This window comes from Mustela nigripes, chromosome 16, assembly GCF_022355385.1.
Source record: "Mustela nigripes isolate SB6536 chromosome 16, MUSNIG.SB6536, whole genome shotgun sequence".
Taxonomy (NCBI): Eukaryota; Metazoa; Chordata; class Mammalia; order Carnivora; family Mustelidae; genus Mustela; species Mustela nigripes.
This window is the reverse complement of record NC_081572.1, coordinates 31,668,096-31,689,222: the sequence shown is the minus strand read 5'-3', so window position 1 is coordinate 31,689,222 and position 21,127 is coordinate 31,668,096. Positions and strand designations below refer to the sequence as shown.

The 21,127-nt window shown below is 56.3% G+C and overlaps 1 protein-coding gene across 4 annotated transcripts in view; it reads left to right on the top strand.

Annotated features, from left to right (window-relative positions):
• Positions 1 to 21,127, top strand: part of CUEDC1 (CUE domain containing 1) — an 81,860-nt gene that overhangs the window by 55,858 nt on the left and 4,875 nt on the right. For all 4 annotated transcript variants that reach the window (XM_059378657.1, XM_059378655.1, XM_059378654.1 and 1 more), the window contains 7 exons: positions 5,067 to 5,696; positions 9,921 to 10,048; positions 15,186 to 15,312; positions 16,022 to 16,214; positions 17,523 to 17,609; positions 19,658 to 19,729; positions 20,531 to 20,624. In XM_059378657.1, the coding sequence (XP_059234640.1) occupies positions 5,352 to 5,696; positions 9,921 to 10,048; positions 15,186 to 15,312; positions 16,022 to 16,214; positions 17,523 to 17,609; positions 19,658 to 19,729; positions 20,531 to 20,624 (1,046 nt within the window). In that variant the 5' untranslated portion in view covers positions 5,067 to 5,351. The remainder of the gene's footprint in view (positions 1 to 5,066; positions 5,697 to 9,920; positions 10,049 to 15,185; positions 15,313 to 16,021; positions 16,215 to 17,522; positions 17,610 to 19,657; positions 19,730 to 20,530; positions 20,625 to 21,127) is intronic.

Below are 21,127 nucleotides of genomic sequence, written 5' to 3'. Positions count from 1 at the left end.
TCCATACACACACACACACACACACACACACACACACACAGAAATGTTAGCTTTTTCATGAGGACTAAATGAAGGCAAACAGTGAGGGAACGTGGCAGATAGGGCTGGTGCTTGGTAAAATGATGCTTGAATAGGGGCCCGAAGGAAGGGAAGGAGGGAGCATGTCGATAGTCGGTATCTGGGAGGAGATGGAGGCCCCTGGAACACCTGGCTTGCCGGTGGCTGTGGGAAGGCAGTGGGGGACACCGACAGGCACGGTCATAGCAGCGGAGATGGTGAGCTGCAGCCAGGTCCTGTAATGGTCTTGAAGATAGGAAAGATGGGGTTTGCTGCCACTGGGTGTGGGGTGGGAGAGAATTCGAGCACTCAAGGAGTCGCCTGAGCTTTGTGCCTGAGTCACGTGGAGCTGCTGTTCTGAGATGAGGAAGGTGGGAGGGGCAGGGTGGGTCTGGAAGGAACCTCGAAATCGGACGACCCATTCTGTCAGCTGCTGTGGGTCATCCAAGTGGGCGCAGCAGGTCAGCTGTGCGGTGTCGAGTTGAAGGGCATGTTCCCAGGAGGCCTCCGGGCAAGAGAAATTTGGGAGCCTGTATTCAGTGGGTAGATGGTATTTAAAGCCATGGGACTGGATAAGGTTGTTCAGTCTGTGAGTGTAGCCAAGGGCCAAGGTCTGTGCCTGAGGCCATGGCAACTTGTCTCCTTGGGTGCTTACTAGCTCCGGACCCCCACAGAAGCTCCATCACAACATCCCTTCCAGGTGGCATTATACCTGTTCTTACAAATGAGGACACTGGAGGTCAGAGAAGTGAAGTCATTTCTCCAAGTCACACAGCTCTGCTGACCCCAGTCAGAGTGGGAGCCCAGGACTCTGGCTCCCGGGCTCTCACAGGTCCATGGGGACCCTACCTGGTCCTGCAGGAGACTGGCTGGACTGACCTTGGGCAAGGTCAGGAGAACAGCACTTGGGCAGCTGGCCCACCTCCCTGGGCCAGGCCAGGAGTGACTCAGGCCTTGGCTGTCTCCTCTCACTTGGAGTGAGGATTGGCAGGCTGCTATCCCCCTCCTCCTGGGCCCGGATTCCTTCATGGGGAAGTGGAAGGCCTGGCTCCCTGGGACCTGAGGGAGGACAGGTGTGGGATTTCTGTCCCCCGGTCACTCAGAGCCCTGAGTTTAGGAGAGCTGAGGAGTTGGCCTCCAAGACCAAGACATCTGACAGGCTCAACGGGTTTCATTCACTTCCACTTTTCAGAAGTGGGTCAGGGGTTATCTCCCTCTGGTGTCCTGCTAGCACCTGGCAGCTGGGGTTCAGAGAGATGGAGCAGTTTCCCCAAGGTCACAGAGCCAGGTCTGGGGCCAGGCCAACAGACACCCCACCCCCAGTGCTGTCTAGGTCACATCTCCTCTGCTGGAATGTCAGCTAGGCCGTGCCCAGTCTTCTGAGCCTGAGCCACACGTGGCTGCATTTCTGAGGTTCCTTGGCTCCTAGCCCTCTAAGCCTGACTGGGCACTTTTGGCCCCTTGGAAGTGGGTTTCTAATTCTGGTCTCTCTCTGTACTGGCTGTGTGACTTTGTGCAGGTTGCCTGACTTCTCTGAACTGGTTTCCACAGCTGTGGAATGGGGACTATTGTGTCTATCTCTGAAGTTGTAATAAAGATGAAATGTGAAAGCGCCTGGCACAGGCCCGTAAACCAAAGTCGCCTGCCTTAATTCTTCCATGTGTTTTAAATTGCTTTTCATTTGAGCCATGCTGGTTGCAAAAGAGAGCCTGGCCTGGATGAGACTGACCCCGATAATGGCCCTTCTCCCCACTCCCAGCCATGCTAGCTAGCCTACCTCAGCCCTGGCTTCGCACTCTGCACTTGAGCTCATTGAGGGAGGGTCCTCACAGGGTGAGGGGGCTGGCATCGCCCCACCTGGTGGTAATTATAGGCAGCTTGGCTTTGGGGCCTGTGCATTCTGGCAGAGCCCTGTGGAGACGGTATTTCTGAACAACGAATCCCGTTTCCCCAAACTTCCCATTAGCGTTTCTGAGCCACTTTCTCATCGGCATGCGATGGGAAAAGTCTAGGCTTTGCCACTACTGGCCACATGTCTTTGAGCCACTCTGACAAGTCTTGGGGGTCAGGGTCTTCATGTGACATGTGGAGCAGGCTGTGGGGCTGGCCCACGGTTGGCAGCCATGCCATATCATGGCGCACACAGGAAGTGCTGCTTTTCTAGGCTTCGAACCCGGGGTAAATGGAAGAGGAGGCGGCTTGACCTGTGGTGTCTCCAGCTGCCTAGGCCAGCCAGCCTCCCCTGGGGCTTCGAGGAGCAGTACTTCTAAGGCCTGAAGGACTTGCCCACCCCTTCCACTCTGGGGAAGGGTTTGGCCAGTGTCCCGACTGCTCCTGGCTCTTTGCCAGGCTCCTGGGACAGTGGCAACACCAGTCAGGCAGCTCGCTCTGTTCCAGGCACTACTTGGGTGATGATCTTGTTTCATTCTCATCGACGTCCCATAAATACAAGTGAAGGCACTGGGCATAGAGAGGAGAGGACACTCCGAGGTCCCACAGTGGGGGAGCGGCAGAGCAGGGACGGCAGCCTGACTCTGAATCACTGTGCTTCCTGTAAACGGCAGGAATCTTCCTGACACTCACAGCCCAAGGGCCCGATCCAGGGGGCTGCTCATGGGGGAAGTGTGGCCCCCATCATCTTCCTTCTTCTTCTACCAGGGCTGGGTCAGGTCCTGGCTTCTTTCTCCACGGGTTTGCCCTTAGCCAAGTGAGAGTCAAGTCCCTCTATCTCTTAATAAATTGCTTGCAGGGCAGCGAGAAGGTGGCTTTACTCCAGAGAGGGTGTTAACACAAGGCACTGACCTGTATGTGTGATGACATCAGCATAGCAGATGGCAGGCCGAGGTCGTTTTTTTTTTTTTTTTTAAAGATTTTTATTTATTTATTTGACAGATCACAAGTAGGCAGAGGCAGGCAGAGAGAGAGGAGGAAGCAGGCACCCACTGAGCAGAGAGCCCGATGTGGGGCTGGATCCCAGGACTCTGGGATCATGACCTGAGCCGAAGGCAGAGGCTTTAACGCTGAGCCACCCAGGCACCCCTTCCCGAGGTCTTTGTTAGAGGCCTCAGCGCAGGTTTCCAGAGCCCAGGACAAAGGTGGTAGCTCTAGTGTAGCATTCTGGAAGAGTCAGAACAGCATCCTCTGACCTTCTGATGTGGCAGAGGTGGTGGAGACATGTGGACATGGGGGTAGACCTGGAGTATCTAAAGCTGGCTATGGGATGCCATGTCATACTTGGCTTCCTTCCTGTGCTCATTTTCATCCCACTTCTCAGACTGACCATTTGAGGTCACCCCTCTGTGTTTCCATCTAAAATGGCTTTGGCCTCTCTGGGCTCCGAGTTGCTCGTTTGGGAAGACAAGCCGGTGAAAGAAGTTGGGTAATAAATCGTGCTTCACCCCGGGAACAGAATACTACTCGGGCATTAAAAATGATGCAGTAGATCTATACGCTCTGACAGGAGAAGATGGCTACATAAATTATTAAGTGGAAAAAGATGTTGTATAGAATTTATGGTTTGATCACATTTCCATAAAATAAATGCATACATACGGTAGTGGAGGCATAGAGAAAGTCTCTGGATGTAGATACACCAGAGTGTTAGAATAGGTGTTTTCCAGAAGCTGGAGGGATTATAGTTCTGTGACATCAGTGTCCAGAGGCTGTGTGGGGCCCAAGTGCTTCTAGTTTTCCATAATTTTTAAAACTATTTTACCTATTTATTTATTTGCGAGAGAGAGCAAGCCGGGGGAGGGGCACTCTCCTGTGGAGCCGAGGACATGACCCAGCTTGGCACAGTCTGCTTCTCCCTGCCCAGAGCCCAGTAGAGCTCAATCACAGGACCCTGAGATCATGACCTGAGCCACCCAGGCGTCCCTAGTTTTCCATTTTTCAGTACAGCCCACCTCTCTGGGATGGGGCAGATACACACCCACCCAACAAGCCCCAGAACAGGAGCCCTGGACAATTTCCACATTCCTCTAAGGAGTCAGAGGTTTGAAGGAGGTTAGCATCTTAGCATGGTGCCCCTGGGAAACAATATGCAGTCTCATTCCAACCTAGGCCAGGGCAGACCGAAAAGGGACAGAAGGAATCAATGGTAGCGCTAGATCTTCTGACCTTGGGGTGAGTGAGAGCCCATCTCCTACACCTTCCACACTCCTCTGCTCTGGTCCTTCTTACCACCCACCAGCTGTTTGACAGCTGAGATCATGGCAGGCAAGAGCATCATGCGGATTTGGTCACACGAATGTTTCTATGTCAGCTGTTAAGATGATGACCCCAACTCCTAGAAAAGGAAATCTAGCTTTGTACCTGTTGTGTCAAACTTAAGAAATATTCTTTGATGGAACAGTCCCCTAAGGCTGCCACTTTTCTACAATTAACAAAATTACTGTAAATCTTGGAATAAGCATGAGAAAGTCAGAATTTGAGGGTTTTTAGATATATTCAACTCTAGGTTGATTGCACTAACAAAAATGTGACCTTGGCAGTGATGTACATGCCTTGTTGTTAGGGAGCTGGACAGTTTTCTGATGCAGATTTGATGGTACTCTCCACAAATCGGAGGCCGTGATGGTGGGATCATCAAGTTGGGACCATGATGTGGGAAGCAGAGACTGGGTGGACTGGAGATCAGAGGGCAGGATGGGGCCTGTACAGAGCCCCTCCTGCCTCAGATCCTCAGGGCTACTCGGTGGTAGGAGTAGTGGTTGCGACCAGTGGCCATGGTCCTGGTTCAAATCCTAATTCCTCCCCTTCCTCAGCATTTGTGCCTCATTTTCCTATCTGCGAAATGGGGGATACTAGCACCTACCTCATAGGAGTGTCAGGAGTCAGCCCACCCAGAACATTTAGGACGGTGTCCGGCCCAGAGTTAGCCCTTGCTAAGAGGTAGCAGTCCTGTGCTAGAACCCTGGCTGTTTGTTGCCGCTGGAGAGAAAGCACAAAGAAGCTGTTCTCCGGTGCGAAAGGCATCCCGCCCCTGACTCTGCCTCCCTCTGTTTCAGGTGGGACCCTCGGCCTCAGGATGCCCGGGGGGTGTGGATGACCAGCTGCCCCGGCCCGGATGCCGCCGCCCCGCGAGGGCCACTCCCCGAGGGCCGCCGGTGGCCCTGCGCCCTAGCCTCCCCACCCGGGGACCCCGCGCGCCCCGCCCCCGCCTGGCCGCCCAGGGTAGCGGGAGCCGCGGGAGGGAGCCCCCCGAGCGCACCGAGCGAGCGGCCACGGCTCAGGGATCCGGGGGCAGGGGCTCGGCGCCGGCCGCAAACATTTTCCCCCCGCGGCTCGGCAAAATGACCAGCCTGTTCCGCCGGAGCAGCAGCGGCGGCGGCGGCGGCGGCGGGGGCGGCTCGGCCGGGGCGCGCGGGGCGGGGGCCGGGGCCGGAGCGGCTGCCTCGCAGGAGCTCAACAACAGCCGGCCGGCCCGTCAGGTGCGCCGCCTCGAGTTCAACCAGGCCATGGACGACTTCAAGACCATGTTCCCCAACATGGATTACGACATCATCGAGTGCGTGCTGCGCGCCAACAGCGGCGCAGTGGACGCCACCATCGACCAGCTCCTTCAGATGAACCTGGAGGGCGGTGGCGGCAGCGTCTACGAGGACAGCTCCGACTCCGAGGACAGCATTCCCCCGGAGGTAGGGGCGTGGCCCCGATCATTCACCGCCAGGCCCGAGGGTGTTCGAACCTCTTAGTGGACGTGGGTTGTTAGCCCTGGGTTGTAACGCGAGTAGCCACTTTCTCGCAGGAACCCCGTACCCGAGCCCATCAGTGGCCTTTTATGGGCAGGAATCATGCAGTCAACAAACATGGCACACCTAGTCGGTGGTGTGCCAGGCACAGTACCAGACCCCACTAAGGGGGTCATCAGAATTGAGGAGCTTGTTAAAAAAGCAGACTCTTGGGCCCTACCCCAACATACTGAAGTCCAATTCCAGGCTGGGGCCGTCTAGCCTGTATTTTCCTAGAAAGGCTCTTTTTTGCCCTTCTGGGTGTCCCCCTTGGCCAAGGCAGACTGAGTTTCTGCCGGCACAGAGCTCGCAAGACTCAGGCCATAGTAGCTGGGAGCGGCCAGTGCTTTCGGTGGGAGAAGTGGGAGCAGGAGAGAAGGATGGCTTCCCAGAAGAAAGGATAGCCAAGCTGAGGCCCAAAGAAAGAGTGGGGAGTGAGGGACAGGGTGTGCAAGGCAGAGGGAAGTGCTTGTGCAAAGGCTCAGAGGTGAAACAGAGCAAGAGTCACAAGGGAGCTGGCAGCAGGACCATCTGTCAGGACCTCTGGAGCCCGCAGAGACCCAGAACTTGAAAAGACCAGGCCATGGAGAAAGAGCCTAGGGAACGACCAAAGAGGAGTGACCTCAGACGTACTAGTTAAATTCCTCTGAGCAAGGCATGATGGCGGTGGCAGCTGGCAGTTTCTGAGCAGTTCCCTCCTTGATCAGTGAAGTTGCAGGGGGAGAGGGGACCATCTTGGTGCCTCAGGGTCCACCCGGCCCCACCGAGTCCAGTAAATGTGACCCCCTGGTCTCTGGAGGGCCTGCTGTGCTGGGTGCAGAAGGGGCACACGGAGCCTTCCCGTGATCGGGTCGCTGCCTGAGGGGGCATCTGGGACATGCGGCCCCGGACAAGACGGAAGGGCCCAGCAGATGGCATTTAACTCTGCTCTTCACTGAGTCCCAGCTGGTGCCGGGCACCATCCCACAGGCTTTAGATGTCTCTGTCCTTGCAATCCTCTTACACTTTGTGAGACGGTGAGTATTATTATCCTCACTGACGGAGAAAACTTAGACCCAGATACGGCTTCAGATTCCTGGTCCACACAGCCCCGCAGGCATCCAGGACTGTCTTGTCAGCCAGAGCCCTCCTGCAGGCCAAGACCACCAGCCCATGTTCCCCTAGTTGGTTTAGCCTGGGATTTCTCCCTCCAGGTGGAGGAGAAGCACTGTGGGCAATGACATTTGCCTCATTCCCGTGTCACCTACAGCATCGAGGACGGTCCTGGCAGATAACAGGCACCCAGGGAACGCCTGTTGAGTGAATAAATGTTGCTCCTGTCTTTGCACAGGTTTCTTTAGTCTCTTTCCTTGGGAGACCACTCCTTTGAACTGCCTGGATTAGCCAGTGGAAGCAGTCTCAGAAAACCCACATCCTCTTTGTGGAAAGGAGGGGTGAGTGTGTGTGTGTTTGCAAATACATCCTTTAAGTGTGAGCTGGAAGGAGAGTATTCTGCATCCTCTGACCCTTTCCGCAGTCTCGTTGATTCTGCGGTCGGCAGGTAGGGTAGCATAATCTTTCCTCCTTTGACCATGGCCTCCGTATCCACGGGCCTGTGAATCTCCAGGGGTCTTCACCATCCCCTCAATAGGCCTGCACTGTGTGTGCTTCTGTTTTTCTAAGACTCTTGCTTTCCGAATTGAGCCCCTTCTCAGCACCCCTCCTTGGCTGTTGCCCCAAACCCCCACCTTTGGAGCTCCGCCCGGCCCACCGGCAGGCAGTTCCCGAGCCAGCGGAAAGTGCTTCAGAAAATTTATGAGCAGCAGCTGGAATGACACTAACTGCTGACTGGAAAAAGGCCCCTCGCTGGGGGCTGATGGATGGTTGGCCGGCCCGGGGGGCATCCTTGCCACAGAGAAATATGTCCTGTCAGATCAATGGCCCAGACCCTAGCCCCCAGAGCACCTGGCAAGCATCCATCACCCACACTGAGTGAAGCCAAGGGGCCCCAGAGCTGAAAACTTCAGCACCTTTAGAGCCAGAAGAACAACCTCACTGTGGCTGGTGGGGTGGTGGGGAGAGAGGCTGAGGGAGGCCAGGAACATGGCTGGGGTTACTCTCCCCAGAGACTCGGGATCAGCCTTTCTGGAGCGTGCCTGGCCTGCCGCCTGCCTCCTTGGCGGTTCCTCATTCTTTTCCAGGAGCCTCTGATGAGCGTCTGGTCTTGCAGCCCCCAGAGGCGGCTCTGAGGAACAGGCGCGGCTGTGAGGGGAGGGGGGCCTCCTGGGGCCCCCACGGAGGCCTGATCTCCCTGAGTCTGGAGGCCGGCTGCTACAGGCCAAGGCCTAGGAAGCCCCAAGCAGCTTCCTTCGGCAAACAGCTCTCCCCTCCTCACCATCTCCCTCACACCAGCCTCAGTGGGGCCAGGCTGGCTGGCCACTGAGGAAGTTAGCCTCAAGGCTCCCGTCCGGATCCCTGTCCCCTCCCCGAGCAGCAGGGTCCGAGGGGCAGGGAGTGAGGGATGGGGACAGAAGCAACACTGTTCTCTGGGTGCGCCAGCTAGGTGCTGAGCCACTGTCCTATGCCAGGCCCCTGAGGTTCCCCCATGAACTGGACTGGAACTTGCAGTGTTCTCTCTCTTTCTCTTTCTCTCTCTCTCTCTCTTTTTCTTCTGGTGGAAATTTGGGCTAAGGAGAGCAGTGGCCCACAAAACAGCTACATTCTTCTTTTTCAGCAAAAGCATCTGTTTAAATACTTTCCGCCTGAAAGGAAAGAACGTTAGTGCATTCCAGGGCGGGAGGCCTCCTTGGGTCAGGCTGGCCGTGTCTGCACAGTGTGGCACGGTGTGTGAGAGATGTGCTCACTTGTGCGTGTGCCCGCCCACCAGCCCACCGGCCAGGGTGTCCCTGTGAGACCTTGTCTGCCCAGGCAGGGGTGGGCTCAGGGCGGGCAGGTGCCCCAGCAGCCCGGCCGCACCCAGGCTTTTAGAAGCAGTTCAGCATGATTTCTGTAAGCTCACTCGGAGTTAAAATGCAGGGCCTCTGAGCCAACTGACGGCCTCTGAGCCCTTCTCGTGTTCTTTGGAGGAGATGGGAACAAAAGTGGGGAGCAGAAGACAGGGAGCTGGAAGCTAAGGTGTAGGCCAGCTGGGATGTATCTGACCTGGGATCTCCTGGTAGAACGTTGCCTCCTGTCCTGCCTTCTGCTTTCTGCCCCAGACTCCTCTGTGGATCTCTGGGGAACGATCCAGGTCAGTCCATGGAACAGGAACTCTGGGCCTTGCTGCGCCCTTTGCTTTTCCCTGCCCCTCTATCTGGCTTCTGGATGTCCAGGAGGGAGAGGCATCCTGGGTACTCCCCTTGCTACCCTCTGCCCTAAGAATCCAACCAGGGCGTGTGGGGATTGTGCTTAAAGGATGGATCCTTGCTCTGGAGACCATGTCCAAGTTGAAGACTCACCTCTGAAAAGAGCATATGGCTTTGCCATGTCACTTACCCTGGGTCTCAGTTTCCTTATGTATAAAATGGGGTAACGATCCCTATCCTACCTTGCCAAATTGTTTGGGGTTCAGGCAAGATAACCGATGCCGAGTTACTTTGAGAGAGTGTACGAATGATGTTAATGTTATTTATCAGAAGTTGAAGGAGCAGGAGGCTGGCTGAGGACAAAGCAAATTGGCATTTCAAAGTAACCCATGTACCGGAAAGTACGGGAACCATACATGTGCGGCTCAATGAAGTTGCCCCAGACCCGGGTCAGGAAACATCCACAGAGCCTGGAATCCCCCTGGTGTCCCTCCCAGCCTGCTGCACCCCCACAGAGGTCCTACTGCTCCAACTTCTAGCCCCGTGATTTGTTTGGCCTGTTTTTAAACCTTGCTTGGATGGGTAATGCTGCTCTGAACATTCTTCTGGGGACATGTGCTTTCATGCCCATGGAGTAGGTTGGAATTGTAGGGTCAGAGGCAGCCATGCATTCAGCTCTATAGAAAACGAGGCAGTTTGGCAAAGCAGTGGTCCTATCTGTTTACGCTCCCCCAATGGCATGGAGCTCCCTTAGATACCTCCTTGGCAGCCCTGGGTTTTGTCTGAATGTTATTCAAATTCAGAGAACAGTCGTTAACACGTCTTTTTGTTGTTGTTTCTGATCTAGATCTTGGAAAGGACTTTGGAGCCTGACAGCTCTGATGAAGAGCCCCCGCCTGTCTACTCCCCGCCAGCCTATCACATGCACATGTTCGACAGGCCTTACCCTCTGGCGCCCCCCACACCACCTCCCCGGTGAGAACCCAACTCCCCTTGGAGCCCAGGGCGGTGGGGAAAGGGATCAGTCGCTGAGGTTGAGTAACAAACGGCCATGGGAAACTAGGATGGACCCCTCGGGGTATTGTTCCACCAAGAACAGGCTTCTGCTGCAGCAAGAGACACTGCAGTTAGATAACAAGGAGAACTTCCACACGGGAAGGAGTGCAAGCACAAACCTTCACTGAATGGCTCCTCTAGGCTAGGTGCTACGCTGAACATGAAATGGGACAGAGAGCTACATGGGGCTTGGCGCTGCCTTCCGGAATCTCACAGTCAAGGCCCCTGCAAGTGGGAGAAGCAAACACAGGGACTATGTATGGACACTTGCCCCACTGAGATCATGGCCCACATTGCTAATTGACCACTGGGCTCTCTCCTGCTCAGTGGAGACAGAATGTCAGAATCCCCTTCCAACACAGCACCTCCCAGGCAGTTGGTGGTAACTGATGGGATGGATATCTATTTGGATCCCTGGTCCAGGGATGTCATGGGGATTTTTAGGCAGTGGGAGCAAGTGAGTCTTTTTTCCTGGAATAGTTTGGTAAGGGGAGGCAGAGGAATAGTAGACTGCTGGGTCCTGGAAGACTTCTTCCAGGTGAGGGGCTCAGTAACCTGGAGGGTTAACATGAAGCTCGTTGCCACCCGGTCCAGTAACCTCTGAGGAGCTTGTTTTCTGTGCCATGTGTTGGTAGCAGAGCTGCTGGAGTCTGGCTGCCTCTTTGTCCTAAAACTGCAGTTCCTTCGAAGGGCTCAGTGCTGGGGTGCTGAGGAACTAGGGGGATACGATGGGACAGGGGACCAGTCCCAGTGGATCTTTCCTTCTGGGGATCTTGGGCACCTCAGGCCATGGTCATGGAGACCTTTGCTGTGCAGGGAGGGGTCATGATGACAGCCACCAGCTCCCAAGTGCTGGGAACCAGCAAGGCCCTCTTTGTACACTGTCACGTTCTAATCCTTGAAAGACTTATGAGCACTCTGTTAGTGTCCCCCTTTCACAGATGAGGAAACTAAGCCAAAGAGAGTTTTTATGACTTTCCCAAGACCACAGAGCTGAGCTGTGAACTCAGGCCATTCTGACTCCAAAACCAATGTCATCGTTGCTGTGTCTGTCACCTCCCTGATGACAAAAGTCTGCACTTGCAGTTCAGGGAGCTGATGGAGGCCTGGAAGGTCATAGGACAGAGGGAACAATGTTTTGCGTCGGGGACAGGAGCAGAGCTGGGGTCTTCCCCTTTACTACAGGTGGTACCAGGAGGCTCCAGTGGGCTGGAAGGCAGGGAGTGCATGGATTGGTCTGGGTGAGGCCTTGGCAGGACTTGTGGCCTGGCATGGGTCATGGAGCCCGGTGCTAAGTGATTTCCCTTTGACGTATTATTAATTTTTTAAAATATCCCGAGATGCTTTTGCAAAACATCGAGCTTCTACTAGGCAAAGTGGTTCTGCCTGTTTGTCAGAAGGGAAAACCAAGGCCATAAGAGGCAGAATCCCATGGTGAACCTGGTGTGCATACCCAGGCCCCATCCTCCCTCTCCCTGTCCAGCTGGGCGTGCAGCTGCTGTGAGGACAGGGGTGGTGCCACTCAGGGTGGAAGCCACTGTTGGGGGCAAGTGGACCTCAGCACTAACTCAAGGCTTAAGAGGACTGAGATTCAGGGCCCTGACCTGGAAACGAAGGCTTCACTGGGCCTGGGAAGGATACAGGGCAGAGAACTTGAGTCAGGAAAGAAAAAAAAAAAGTGCTCTCCTACCCCCTTCTTTCAGCTGTCCAGCTTCTGAGGCTTTAGGTGCTTTGGCTGTGTGGCTTCTGGCTCACTACTTAACCTCTCTGAGCTTCGCTCCCCTCACCTGTGGATGGGAATACTAATCCCCCGCTCAGCACCGCTGCGAGGATAGAAAGATACTGCACATGGAGCACTTAGCACAGTCCCAGGCAGGGATCAGACCTGTCACCTGTGCTTGACTGCTCCTTCCTACCCGGGCTGCACAGCTGGCCTCTGAGCTCCAACATGGAATATTGAGACCGGTGGTGAGCCTTCCCGCAGAGGCCAGTGTTCAGAAGAAGCAGGGCCAGGCTCTGCCCCAGGATGGCCCTGCTCAGCCAGGTCCACTGGCAGGCTGTTTCCAGGGTCTCGTTCAGTCTCTCTCTCCGGAACATTCATTTCAGCTGTTACCGAGTCTTCTGCAGTATGCAGGTGCTGAACCATCTGTGTGATACTGGGATGAATACAGCACTGCCTTGCCCCCCTGAGGAGATTAGAGGTGGGGGGAGGCAAAGACTGGGGGTGGGGAGACAAGAAAGTCAGTCTAGAGGAATTCATGTCCACACTGTGTCCTGATGAAGCAGAGGACAGGAGGGCGTTTCAGGCAAGGGAAATAGCATGTGCAAAGGCCAGGAGGCAGGAGAAGGGGAACCATTCGGGAACTTTGGGGAACTCCAGGAAATGGAATGGCCATGAGGCTAGAGAGGTGAGCGGATCATGGGGGCTCTGTGGGTCCTCTGAAGAGTTTGGCCTTATCCTACAGTCAGCAGGCTTGAGTTGGAGAGTGATGGGATCTGGTTAGTGTTTTAGAATCTCTGGCTGCTGGGGTTGGAGGGGAGGAGGCATAGCAGGAGGCCCCTTTGGCTCCTCCAGTCACCTGAGGGGCTTCTGGTGGGGGCAGGGTTTGGGAGCTTGGCCTACTGAGACAACAGGCAGGGTGACCCCCAGTGATGAGTGCCTGGAAAGTGAGGACCCCTGGGCCCAGGTTTTACCTACACGGTCTGTGTGTCTCTGACACACAGGGCCTGACTCTCTCTGGTCCTCAGTGTCCGTTCTTTTTTTTTTTTTTTAATATTTTATTTGTTTATTTTGAGAGAGAGAGAGCTAGAGTACAAGCAGACGGAACAGCAGGCAGAGGGAGAAGGAGGCTCCCTGCTGAGCCAGGAGCCCAATGCGGACTTGACCCAAGATGCTGGGATTATGACCCAGGCTGAAGGCAGCTGCTTAACCCACAGAGCCCCCCAGGCATCCTTCAGTGTCCACTCTACCAAAAATCCTGCCTGGAAGGTTTATATCTGAAATCCTTCTAGGGTCTGATGGTCCATGGGTAAACCTGGGGGTCTGATGGGAAAATTTTAGTTTTGGGGTCCTGGGACAGAGGGTCTGGGCCAGGAGAGCCTCGCAGCCTTCTCTCTCCTTCCCCTCCTCCAGCCTGCCCTTGTGGCTCTCTCCGGAATGAGGAACGAAGGAGGTCTCTGAGACCCAGAGCTACCCCTCCGCACAGGCCACCTGCCGTTTTCCCGTTGAAATTACAGCCTTGGAAGTTTTTTATTTGCCTCTCAGCTCATTTCTGACATTCCTTTCCGACCACAATGGATTTGACTGGGCCGCCTGGGCTCAGGGCCCCCCTGGCTCTTGCAGCTGCGGCTGACCTCATCTTTGCCTTTGCCAGGGCCCGTGGCCCCAGAAGGGTTGGGCCCGACCTTTCTCGGGACCACGGGCCCAGCAGCCAGGGAAACTGGGCTGAGGAGGGTCTCCTGCTCCTTGTCCCTGTCCCCTCTTGGGCTCGGTAACAAAGGGCTAGAGGTGTCTCAGTGCACCATTGGGGTTCTCCCTCCTCACTTTCCTGGGTGACTTGGGTGTGGTTGAGTTGGAGTGGGTATCCGTGACCTAGGGGAAGACCCTGGAGAGGAATTCTCTGTGGTGGTCCGCACGTCCCTGGGACAGGGGGCATCCTTTCCCCTGCCTCAGGCCCTTGGGAGAAGTGAAGCCTCCAACAGGGACAGAAGGCGGCAGAGTGATACGGGGAGAGATCTGCCTCGGACTCGGAGTCCTGGGTTGGGTTAAAATGCAGGCTCTTCTCGGGCCTTCCCTCACCTGTGCGGCAGAGGGTGGATGAGGAGGGTGGATGAGGAGGGCGGGTTCCCTTGGCTCCCACAGCGCACTTAGCAGCTTGTTATCCCCGTCTGTCTGCCACCGCCCCCTTCGCCCTGCCAGGCCACCCGCCCAAAATAGAAAAGGAAAGGAAGTTATTTCCACAGTCAGCGGCAGCCCGGAAAAGCTCCCCTCCAGTGAGGGGGCGGGCGGGATTCCTGGAGCTGGAGACAAATCAAAGCCAGGCGAGAGCGGCCGGCCCCACCGCCCCCAGCCCGCTGCCTTCTGTGTGTGTCATTTCCCTGATTCAGCAGAACACGTGTCCTGCGGTTGCCACGCTGCAGGCTGCTGAGGAGGGGTGGGGAGCTCCTGGCCTGGCCCTGGGCTGCCCTCAAGCCCCGAGGGCAGTGCGGGTTGGGGGGACCTAGGGGCCAGGGAGGGCCCCTGCCACTGCTTTTCTTCCTGTTCCCACTGCACCCCCATTGCCATCAGCAGAGGCCATCAGCAGCCTCTGCCATGGCACACGGACCTCCAGCAGGGCACCTTGCTTATGAAGAGCTACCCCTGGGCACCCCTTGCAGCAGGAACCTTTCCATCCCGCCTTCAGTGTGGCCTCTTCCCAACACTGCCAAAGACACAGCCTCACGAGGGGCTCCTGCCCACCTCGGCAGGGAGATGGGTTTTTCTATGAGGAAGCTCAGCCCAGAGGGGAGCAGGGTCTTGCCCAGGACCACCCTGCCAACTGTGACTGAGCCAGAACTAGATCCTGGATCCGCTCTGCTCTGTAGGGATCCCGCCATCCCCATGTCCCCCACCCCAGCCAACCAGCACTGGGGCAGCTGGGCTGGCTTCTGGGTCTGGTCACTGGGAGCACACCTGTTCCTCAGCAGCCGTGAGCTCGCACTGTGCTGGGTGCTCGGGCCGTGCCTGCCATTTTGAGAGGACATTCGTAAACATCCGCATGTAAACCCATGACACCCAGCTTGAGTGCCAAGAACACTGAGGGCTCCAGGCCTAGAGACCTTGAGGGCACAGAGTGGCCAGAAAGTGGGGACTGTCTTGCACGGGCCAGGGCCTGAGACGGAGGTTAGCAGAGGCCTGATCGGAAAGATGAGATAGAGCACTCGGCTTTTGTCCTGGAGGCCGTGGGAAGCTTCAGAGCAGAAATGCCATTCTGAGCAGGATCGCCGGTGTGATGGGCCGGGACTCCTGTGTTTGGGCCTAACTGTTCCCTTTTTGTTGTTACCTCTCATCCTCCAGCATCGATGTGCTGGGCTCTGGACCTGCATCGAGCCATAGGCGCTATCGTAACTGGAATCCACCCCTGCTGGGCAACCTCCCGGATGACTTTCTCCGCATCCTGCCCCAGCAGCTGGACAGCATACAGGTAATGGGGGTGCAGGGGCAGTGGCCTTCTAGCATCTCTCCTCGCTCCCGGTTTGTGCCAGCCCATTTCACTTCCTGATGTTTAAGCCCAGGCTGAGCTATTTCTGTTGGCCTGGGTTCACAGGGAAAGAATGCTGAACCAAAAGCCTCGTTTCCTGTTCCACCCAGGGAAGGTGACAGCCCGGAGGAGTCTGTGGCTACAACCATTACCCAGGCTGGAGGGAGGTGGGCATGGGGGCAGCCAATGGCAGAGGGTCCAGGAACCTCCCCGCCCTCCTCTGGGATAGGGCTAGGGGCAGCTTTTCCCCCTGATGTGGGCACAGTCTCAGGCGCCCTTGCAGGAAGGGGGCCTCACCCTGAGGCAGCTAGAATAGGGAGAGCTTTGAGCCTGGACCTCTATGGGGAGCTAGCCAAGCTAACGCATGGCTTGCAGATCACTTTTCAGGACTGTTCAGGTTGTAGATGAGGGCTTGGGTGGCCCAAGGGGGAGGAAACATCATTTTTAAGTCCTTGCTTCTTCCGCAGAAGAGAGGTTCCTTGCCTGCTAAGTTAGGTTTCGGCTGACCACTAGGGCCCAATAGCAGGTACAGGCCCCAGGGCGTGGCTGGAGGAAGCTGGGAAAGGACAAGTGCATCCCCAGATACACATGGATGTTTCTGCAGCATGTGCCCTGGTGAGCAGCCATTCAAAGCCCTTACTTCCCTCCTCAGGGTAACCCCGGAGGCTCCAAGCCCAGGAACAGCGAGGGAGGCCTGTCCTCTGTGGCTGGGCCCGGGCCACGGGACCAGGAGAACCGCTGGAAGCAGTACCTGGAGGATGAGAGGATTGCACTCTTCCTGCAGAATGAGGAGTTCATGAAGGAGCTGCAGCGCAACCGGGACTTCCTGCTGGCCCTGGAGAGAGGTGGTGCCCCAGGGCCGGGGTGGGGGAGCACTGCGGCCACTGCTTTGTGGCTGGGGAGGGGAGCTGGAGTGGCTTCAGCCTTGGGGCTCAGAGGCGGCACTGAGCTGGAGGCCAAGGTGGTCTTGGGCCCGTTGATATACGGCCCCCACCGTGTTATCCTGTGGGAACCCCAGAATTCTGCCAACAGGGACACGAGTCCCCAGCCAACTCTTCTCCTTCCCTGGGACTCAGAGGAAGACAGGTGTGCCTTTGTAGGCCCTCTTCTTTCCCCTGCACTTCGCTGGGTGCCAGGCACTGGCCTTGGTACCACGTGTCTGGAGTGGGGTCCGGGGGTGCCTCCCTGAACTGAGGCTGGCAGAGCAGGAGCTCTCAAATTTTCTGACAGTTTGGGTTGTCTTTGGCTGGAGACCTTACTCCGCAACCTGGCAGCCTTTCCCCTGCAGGGTGGGAGTGAGTTTCGAGTGGGGTATAGTGAGGGGCCTGTGGGAGGTCTGTCTTATGAGGGTCCCAGTGGGAGTGTATACATGTGTGTATATGTCGGCCAGTGTGTAGTTGGGAAGAATCAGGTGTGCAGGGAGAAGGCGCCCCAGCTCTGCAGTACAGGTGCTGGGGGGCCTCAGGGCCTGGTCTTGCTTTGCCTTTAATTTAATTAACTAATTTATTTGAGAGAGAGAGAGAGTGAGCAGGAGAAGGGGGTGGGGCAGAGGGAAAGGGAGAAGCAGGTTCCCCGCTGAGCAGGAAGCCCGATCGAGCAGGGAGCTCGATCCCAGAACCCTGAGATCATGACCTGAGCTGAAGACAGACACTTGACTGACCAAGCCACCCAGGCACCCCTTATTTTACTTTTTTAAAAGATTTATTTATTTATTTGATAGAGCACACGTGGGGGCAGGAACAAAGGGAGAGGGAGAGAGAATACCAAGCAGACTTCCCACCGAGCATGGAGCCCAGATGGATGTGGGGCTTGATCCCACAACCCTGAGATCCTGAGCCAAGTGGAAAAAGTCAGACACTGAACCCACTGAGCCACCCGGGCGCCCCAGGGCCTTTCCTTATCAGTGAAGGGTCAGACTGTGTGATGTCTCAGGGTCCACCTAAGTGTGGTCTCCTGCTGTTCCAGGTGCTTGTGAGGGCCGGAGTTTCTGTGGCCCAGCTGGTTCTTGGAGAGCCGGAAGACATGTGTGCACATATTTTGTGTGTGTCCTGTGAGATCTGAGGGCTTGGTCTCCGGCAGCCTTCCTGCACCTCAGCCCAGGGTGCCGCTGGGAGAGAGCTCACTGTCCTGACAGCAATGTGGTCATTTTCCAGATCGTTTGAAATATGAGTCCCAGAAATCCAAATCCAGCAGCAGCGTGGCTGTGGGAAACGACTTTGGCTTTCCGTCTCCTGCCCCAGGTAACCTTGGCTTCCTGGGAGAGAGGTCTGGAGGGCAGAGAGGCTCAACTCCCTGGTTTCAGTTGGACTTTGCAGATTTGGAGTTTGGGGAAGGATGGGGGGGGAAAGAGGCTGGAGGGGCAGGTTCTGAGCCCACCACCGAGCCCGCCAGCACACTCACCCAGAGTGATGTGGCCCCTCTACTTGGCAGACTCGGACTCTTGCCAACCCAATGGCTGCTGGAGCTCCCCTGGGATTGGCTCATGTCCGGCTGAACTGCTCAGAAGGTGCCTGAGCAAGAAGGGACATACCACAGCATAGCTGTCCCATGGTGGGTGGGCTCAGGAAGGACTCAGAGACTTCCAACACTTCATCTCTGCCCTGGGGGAGCTTATGGTCTCATGGGGAATGCAAGAGAAACAGCCAAGAGATGGCTAAAGCCAGCAGAGCTGAGGACACACTGCTAAGAGCAGCTGCTCATGGTGAGGAGGGCATGGTTCTTTCCTTCACGGGCCGAGGCTATATCGGCCCTGGCCGGGCCCCATCCTCATGCTGGAGGAAGAGAATCTTGAGCTTCATGTGCAAGATGGTGAAAGGGAAGAATTGCTTCAGTAGAGGGCCAGGCCCCTCTGGGAGCCCTAGCTCACTGAAGGACGGCCAGGATTGGACAGCAGGCTATTGGGATGCACGAACAGGGGTCAAGCTGGAGCTGGGAACATGGGCAGAGAGGCCCAGAAGACCTGAGTTCCATACTGGACACCTGGACCCCACCCACGTGTCCCTGTGCGTGCCTCACGGCCCCTAGCCAGCCAGCACCCCCAGCCACACATAGGCTGCCCACCGCAGAGAGAGCAACAGCTTCTGCCTGAGGCCCACCTTACATCACTCCGAAGAGTGGGGTGGAGGGGCAGAGGGATGCGGAGCTCTGCTGATCCTGGCTCAAAGAAAGAAAATCCCATGGAACCGATTCATAAGCAACAGGCTTGGAGCTTAGGCCCCACCAGATGTGCATCTGGGAGTTTTAACGACAGTCTCTCGTCCTTGATCCTGAATGAGCTTGACACACGAGGGCTGCTGAGATGGATCATAATGACTCACAGGGGACTTAGCAGGCAAGGTGACTTGGGATTAGCTGAGCTGCAGGGTGGAGAGCAGGAGCTTTAGAAGGGCAGCGAGAGACACACGTGGGCGCTGGGTGAGCAGGGAGGCTCTAGGTGGCAGCTGGGTTTGTCTTCATTCCTATGTCTAATGAGTCCAGAACTTCATGTCTGGAGGGAGTAATGGAGGGACCAACCCAGGCAGGGAGGAGAAGGGAATCACCGCAGCCAAAGGCCTGCTCTGTGCCCGCCCCTCCCTTCTATTCCCGTAGTAGCTCTCACACCGGGTCGGGCTACAGGCCAGCGGCAGTTCAGGGTGCAGGGGAAACCCCAGTGCTTAGCGTCGGGTGACTCCCGTGATGTAAATACTCCCACCAACTTGCCAGCATTACTTCACGGAATGCAGAGTTGGTCAGAGACGCGGGGAGCTAGAAGGCTGTGGGAGCGGCTCTCCACGCATGCAATGGACCATACCATGGTCCTGCTTTTTTATTTTTTTTTAAACAACACTTTTTTTTTTTTAATTTATTTTTTTAAGATTTTATTTATTCATTTGACAGAGATCACAAGTAGGCAGAGAGGCAGGCAGAGGGGTGGGCGGGGGGGGGGGGGGCAGGAAGCAGGCTCTCTGCTAAGATGAGAGCCCAATGCAGGGCTCGATCCCAGGACCCTGGGATCATGACCTGAGCTGAAGGCAGAGGCTTTAACCCACTGAGCCACCTAGGCACCCCAGGCGTGGTCCTGCTTTGTACACAAAGAAACCTAGCAAGGAGGGCTCTGTGGAGAAAGAAGTGTTCCTCAGATCCCTAGTGTCTTTAGGGAAGAATCCTGATCTTTTGCCCCTTTCCTCAGATGGAAGGGTTGGGCCAAACCCCTGTCTTGTGGGGCCGGCCCTGACCCACTACCCCCTGGGGGCCTTGGGCAGCTGCTGTCCCTCTCCAGCCAGCCCTCAGAGATGCCTTCCCCTTTCAGGAACCAGTGACGCCAATCCTGCTGTGTCTGAAGATGCCTTATTCAGGGACAAGTTGAAACACATGGGAAAATGTGAGTCCAGCCTCTGCCCCCTCCCCGTCTCTTCGAAGACAAGCCCTGTGGCCTCACAGGAGGGAGGGAGCCAGCTGGAGTTTTGAAGTGGACTCTTGGTGAACCAAAGTGACATTTTAATCGCAGGCTGGTTCCTGCCTCACTTCCCTCTGCAGCTGAGTCTGGATACAAATTAAGTTTTAAATCCTCTTGAGCCAGCTGTCTGTAGAAAAATAATAATGTGTGGCCCTCCCCACCCCCGACTCCCACCCCAGTTTTAGAGTTCATGTCCTCTGTGGCTTGAGGGGACTTGGCCAGGCCTGATGAGTGGAGGGGCCCATGCTAAGCCTACTTTCTGTGGGCAGGAGGCCCCAGGGTTTGTGACCTCTTCCCACAAAGTCCTGCCAGCCAGGATGCACCTAGCCTTCCTCCTCCCCTCCCCACCACACAAGCATGTGTGAATGAGGCTGCCACCCTCCCAGGCTCCATTTCGGGGGGGGGGGGGGGGGGGGGGGGGAAATCTCGGATTAGTCATGGAAATCCCAGAACCAACTCTGGAGGTGGCAAAGGGGGCGGGGGAGGCGGTGGGAAAGACAGCCAAGAGTGTTGCTGACTGCCGCAGCTGGGGCAGGAATGCCTGGATCTCGGGCTGCCTGCCCGCGGGCCAGCTCTTGGTGGCCTGTGCTGCCCCTGCAGGCCTGCTGGGGTGGCAGCCTCCCTGCTGGGGGAGGAGAGGGCACCCCCCCATTCCTATCGCCCCGCTGCCTGCCACCACCCCAGGGTTGGCCCTGCGGCTGTGGCTCACAGGTCTCTCTGCCCTAGCCACCCGGAGGAAGCTTTTCGAGCTGGCCAGGGCCTTCTCCGAGAAGACCAGGATGAGGAAGTCAAAGAGGAAACACTTGTCCAAGCACCAGTCGTATCCTTTCCGGCCTGGCGCAGGGTGGGGGCGTGGATGCTGAGAGAGCTGACCCCTTTGCTGTGCTCTCTCCAGGGACTGGGACCTGCTCTGTGGTCACCCCCTGCGCCATGCGCTGGGAGGCCAGCCCACAGCCGGGTCTGGAGCCCCACTACCGGGCTGGGGAGTAGGCCAGCATATCCCACTTCTCTGGGGTCTTGAGTTATCTCATGACATCTTCACTTTCTGGCTGGGCTCATCTACTCTTGGGAGAAAACGTGGTTCTTCCACTGAAATCAGCACACTTCTCCCTAAGTTCATGAGTTGAATTGACTCATAGATCTTGCCGCCTTCCCATTTCAAGCACATTGGGCCCTGCCTTCTTGCTTTCAGTTTCTTGAGTAAAAATAAGGTTCTCCACGTTTTAACCCAGACTCCCACCCCTGCTTGTTACATGGGCCCAGGATATTAGAAGCTGAGCAGCCAAAGGGGAACAGAAGGGAACTCCCTTCTCCAGCCCCAGA